Source organism: Candoia aspera, chromosome 4 (assembly GCF_035149785.1).
Source record: "Candoia aspera isolate rCanAsp1 chromosome 4, rCanAsp1.hap2, whole genome shotgun sequence".
In the NCBI taxonomy this organism is placed as follows: Eukaryota; Metazoa; Chordata; class Lepidosauria; order Squamata; family Boidae; genus Candoia; species Candoia aspera.
The window spans coordinates 109,703,178-109,709,060 of record NC_086156.1 but is presented as its reverse complement, the minus strand read 5'-3'; the positions used below and the strand labels follow the sequence as shown (position 1 = coordinate 109,709,060).

Genomic DNA, 5,883 nt, shown 5'->3' with positions numbered 1-5,883 from the left:
CAACTTTGGCATTCCAGTCTTCAATCACAAGCAGCCCATCTTGCTTGCAGGATCTATCATTTTCAGATTGAACTTGACTATAACACTCATCCATGTCCTCTTCTTCTCCATCAGCAATTAAAGCATAATTGGATAAAAGTCATGTTATAGGGTTGTCTAGGAAGTGTAATTGATAATATGCGGTCCTTCACTGTAATTTATTACTTTCTTTGGATCAATTGCTGCCTGTTATTTAACTGGGGCCTCAGCACAATAATGTAGCATTTAGGGAAAAAGATGCAACTAAGTAACCCAGCACTGGAGGCCAAGATGGAGAAGATCTCCACGGCCACCATGTATTTTCCTTTAGTGCTCAAATAGGTTGGGATGAAGGACAACCAAACACTGCAAAACACTAGCATGCTGAAGGTGATGAACTTGGCTTCATTGAAACTGTCTGGCAACTTCCTAGCTAGGAAGGCCACAATGTAACTGACAATGGCCAGAAATCCCAAGTAGCTCAAAATGCAATAAAACATGGGGACTGAGCCTTCATTACATAAAACAATAATTTCCTCAGTCATTGAGTACATGTCCACATCAGGGAAGGGGGGAGAAATTGCCAGCCACAGAACACAGATTCCTGCTTGAAATTTGGAGCAGATGAACACAATGGAATAGGCCAGTCTTTTCCCCACCCATTTCCTCATCCTGGATCCTGGCTTGGTAGCCATGAAAGCCAAGACCACAGAAATGGTTTTTGCCAATATGCTAGAGAGGGACACAGAAAAGATGAAGGCAAAAGTAGTCTGGCGAAGAAAGCAGGTCACTTGATTAGGCCTTCCAATAAAAAGCAAAGAAGAGAGGAAACACAAGAGGAGGGAGATGAGAAGAAGGTAGGTGAGACTTTGATTGTTGGCTTTGACAATGGCAGTATTGTGGTGCTTCAGGAAGATGCCTAGCACCAGAACTGTGATCAGAGACAGTAAAAGTGCTGAGAAAGTTGCAGTGATAGCCAAAGTATCTTCAAAAGTGAGAAAGTTTGGAATTTTAGGAATGCATTGATCTTGGAATTTGTTTGGATAGTGATCCTCTGGACAACTGAAACATGTTTCTGTATCTGAAACCAACAAACGTACCGTTACTGAGAAAGAATCGTAATTCAAATCCTCCGGTGTAACATGTTCACAGAGACCCAGCTATATATTCATGCAGTTAATGTGATGCAGCAAAATATTCTTATTTTAAATGACTTTGAATGTTGCCATATCATTTAAATGTAAAGCTTTTATTTATTTACTGACTGGAGTACTGTATGTGGCTAATATTGCTATTTGTCTTCCATCCCTTTGCTTTTGGATAGGTTGCAAATCCATCTTTCTCTCTCGCAGTTTAGGAACAAACCTTTGGATCAGTTCAGGAGTTTCTCCATGACTTGTAACCACTTTTCTAGCAGCTTTTGGCAATTCCTACTTTTTAAACCCTCATCGTACATGCCTTAAAATGGACAAACAGTTGCTTTGCTTGGGACCCACAGAAGCAATTTTTCATTACTCATACAATCAACCACAGTTTTACAGAACAGATGTCCATCCATACAGAATGGATCTCCACTTCTGTTTCCTTTGAGGTAGAAGGTTGGATTTATTACTCTCTCTCCTCATTGATTCATGTGGTCTTGACTCTGACTTCTCATATTAACAATCTGTAGATTATTATACACAATGGTCTTCCAAATTAGAAGATTAGCTGTTATGAAATGAGCTACACCTCAGTATTATTGTGAAGTTCATTTTTCATTTGTCCCAAAAAGGTTGCTTCTAATAGTCAAATGCCAAAGGGGAAATGTTGAAAGCTCAACCACTAATTTCTATAAATAAACAAACAAACAAATAAATAAATAACTATAAATAAAGGAAAAGCTACATTCCACAATCATTTAATATATTTTTTTAAAAAAACTTCATACACTGAATCTGGAGAGCAGCTTCTTGCATTTTTTCTGAGCCACTTGTTATAACTTAGCACAATATGTCCTACCCTCTTGGCTTGAAAACATCCCATCTGGACATGGAGCACAATCATAGCAGCAAAATGTCTCCCCCTCCTTCTTTTTCTTACTGTAGCCAGGGTGGCACTTTTCATTACACAGGGAAAGAGGTGTATAAAAATATAGAAATTGCTCTAGTATTAAGGAAATCCTTGGAGATGCCATTTCACGCTTGATGTTTCACTAGGAGTATTTGGAGAAGCCATCTACTGAATGTTTTCAGAGTGGGAAACTGTATCTCTTTTATGCAGCATCAAACAGAAAAAGATTACGATTTCCATACTTAGAGTGATGGATGTTTCAACTAAGATAGCATAAAATAATAATAATAAAAAAACCCACTGATTTAAGAGTTTCTGCAAGATTTCTAAAGAACATAGGGGTAACTAATTATTTCCAATTATTGTCACTTATATAAGTTCCACTGGAGCAACACAGTGAGTTTACACAATATGAAAGATTAGGTCAAAATAAGACTGGGGGTTCAGCCTGTTGTAGAACCTGGCCATTATTCTAGCATGTTGCATGAAATAGGCCATTGTGCTAAGTCATTATATTGGTTCATTTGTTTGGGTATAACATGTGAAATGAATGCAGGAATTATGCTTGTTAACCTGGGCTTGGAATTTACTGTCTTCTGGGGACTCAGCCAGTGCATGTTTGCAGTTCAACCGGTTCTCTAGTTTCTTTGCCGGATGAGCTTTCTGTGGGGTCAGTAAGGTTTTGCCTGGACCAAGGATTGTTGCCCAGATCTAGTGGCCTCATTGATGGTGAATATTGCTCTTTATTTTCCTACCTGAGTGAAATCTCTCTCCCATTCAATTTTGTCCTCATTAATAGTAAACCCTTCCCGAGGATCCAGCCTTCCAACTTGGACCTTGGTATAGGAATTATTAGAAAAAGTGACCAAGTTTGTAATATCAAATCCGCCTGCCAATTCTCCATGTTAATTAAACGTGATTTCATCTCCCGCACTATTGTTGAATGCAATCCTCTGAAGAAATGAATGAAGCTGCACGAAGAAGGAAAAATAATGTAATGGATTATAAAGCATTACAACATGCTTTCTCCCCCCACCCAAAGGCTCCTGTTTGAAAGGCAAATCAAGCAACAAGGCGCCAATTAAAATAGTAAACGTTTACTTGGAATTCTGTTCTTGTCTTTAAATGATTAAGTAGCAAGTTCTGAGGGTGCTTTAGGACTCACCCCTAACTAGCAAAGCCCATGTGAGAAAGCACATGCATGAGACATTTCCTTCACTCAGATCTACATACACACTGTGCCTTTATATTCATTTATACATCTCTACAAACTTGAATCCCACAGAAAGGAGAAGAATCTTTTCTAAGCTTTGCAGGGAGAAACAGATTTATTCATACAGGGGCTAGCATGGAATAAACATCGGAGAAATATCTCAATTCCAGGCATTCCAGAAAGGGACTGAATTTTGTCTGATGGACCAGTTTCCTGGGGAACAGATAGCAGGCTGCTCCAGGAGTGAAGAATGTTGGGAGATTGGGATGATGTCATGGATACATCCCTATGATCACCTTATAGGTATGAATTAAGCCGTGGACTGGAAATGATAAATTTCTGCATGGACTAAATTGCCAGCTGATATCAACAGAACGTCTTCTTACTTGCTGTTCCATAAAGATACTTTGGGTAGCAGGAAGACAATCTTTGCACAAATGTCTCCCCACATCTGTGAATAGCTTCTATTAGGGCTTTGTTGGGCCCTGTCGTTATAAGCTGTCATGGAACAATGAATGATTCACTTGGAAACAAGTTAGGGGAAATCTGCAAAACGTAGTTTCTGGAATTCTTTCTAGCCCTTTAATAATAGCTCCCCTCTTGGTCATGTGACCTAGAAGAAAGAGATCTTGGGGAGCATAAAATGGAACTGTTGGCAATGTTCTGAGCTGCTACCCAGGTTTTTTTCCTGATCTTTTGGGGGTAGATTGGGCCCATTTTCAAGAGCTATCTTTCTTTTGCTGGCTTATTCCCTCTAGATTAAATTTGGCCTAGTTCTGCTGTGTTTTCAGAGGGCGATCCTACTGCTGGGCAGCCAGAATCCTAATTCTCCGTTGTATCATTTTTCCCCACAGCATATTAAATTGGAAAAAAATGAAGAAAAATCCTCATTTTCCTCTAACTGTATAAGAGTGTGAGGGTTGGTGATGACTTGAAAAGTCATAGTTCACAACAGAATTATTAACCATTTCTTTGCCCTATTTAAAATGTTCCCAATAAAAACCTAAGTCCTTAAATTATGAAATAAAAAGCAATCCATCAAAGCAATAAAAAACTCAGTCTACTTGTATTCTTAATATAAAGTGTGCTTGGTTTCTAGTAACAATCAGTGGTAATCTAACCAGTGTTTGACTTGTGTATCCAAGTATAAAAGAAAGTAAAGACTTGCTCAAGTTGAGCTTAACTCACAAGTCCATACAGGGTTTTGGTAACCGTATGGAGGTGTTTTGCCTTTCAAAATCTACCCTACAATTTTGGGATCTCCTAGTGATCCCTCAATTAAAGTTCTAATTGGACATAACCCTACTTAGCCTCCAAGAACAGGAAAGGTCAGCTGGATCTTGCCAGTTTTTTCACCATTGCCTTTTGTCATGCAAGTAACATTACCTGCCAAGGTTTTATATACTGAGCTGACAGTCTGCCTCCATGCTCCGATGGTCTGTGGTTGACTCTGGTTGAGTACACTGCACGTAAGGTATGAGCCAATGCATAGACAGCATTATAGACACTATAACTATGACCAGTCATGCTCATTTCAAAGAATGGTGCAGGAAGACTCTCTAATGTTTCCTTTCCAGTATAGGGTCCAAAGATGAGACTTAACAAATCAGTTTTGGAAAGGAAGCAACTGAATGCTTGTTGCCAGAAATCATGGATAAAACCATCTTCATCTTCCCCAAAAGGATTTACACTCTCAAGGAATTGTTGAAAACCTTGAATTTGCTTTGAGTGAATGTTGAAAGAAAGGGCGCCATGGAAGATTTGGATTTTAACATCAAGAATCTTTTGAAAGTGAAATAAGGTAAAATCAATTTGGGCTGTAGTAACCCACACCTTTGTTGGACGGTACTTCTCCTTTTCCTGTGGAAATATAGATTGCATGATTTGAGTTGTTCCTACAGCAACTATTAACCATGTAATGGATGCAGTTTCTCCATGAATGATGATGACTTTGGCTGTATTTAGCATAAAATTCTTCAAAATGTCCAATCTATCAATGGCCATTGTATCTATTTTATCAAAAAAGTAGATATGTTTTGTCAACCGTTCTGAGAAAGCTGGACAGATTCCTTTCTGTAAAAGTATTTGCTCAACAGCTCGCAAGAAATAATTTCCAGTTTCATCATCTATAGCCATGAGTCCAATCCACCACCATTGGAAATACAGAAGCAATTGGACAAGTCCATGGTACTGAAGTAATTCACTAGGAACCATGCGGAGAACAGGAGGGGAATGGATCTGATTATTGGATGCTGGTTCAAATGAGCCATATGAAATCTTTTCAAAAGAAAAAAAATGAGAATAATTCAGAGTTCAAACAGGGATTGTGATTTGTTATTTCTCACGAATCATTGGCTCATTTATTTATTTAAGCACACTTTTTCTTATCCAGAAATATCAGGGAAGTGGCTTATACAGAACTGTGAGATGCAATCACACAAAAAGGATTTGCCAGAAAAGCAAAGAAGGGGGACAGTTGATCTTCTAAAGGTAAACTGAGGAACACTGGTTAAACAGAAGTAGCTGTAATTCATAAACAACGACAACAACAATGACATCCCCAAAATATATTCACTCAGGAGCAAGAAACCATTGTTTGA

General features: G+C 38.6%; 1 protein-coding gene across 1 annotated transcript; it reads right to left on the bottom strand.

The window, feature by feature from the left end:
• Nucleotides 1-200: 200 nt before the first annotated feature.
• LOC134497033 (vomeronasal type-2 receptor 26-like) lies at nucleotides 201-5,497 on the bottom strand. The gene is given in 4 exon segments (XM_063302749.1): nucleotides 201-1,099; nucleotides 2,020-2,144; nucleotides 2,824-3,041; nucleotides 4,670-5,497. Coding segments are annotated over 4 exon segments (2,070 nt in total).
• Nucleotides 5,498-5,883: the final 386 nt, after the last annotated feature.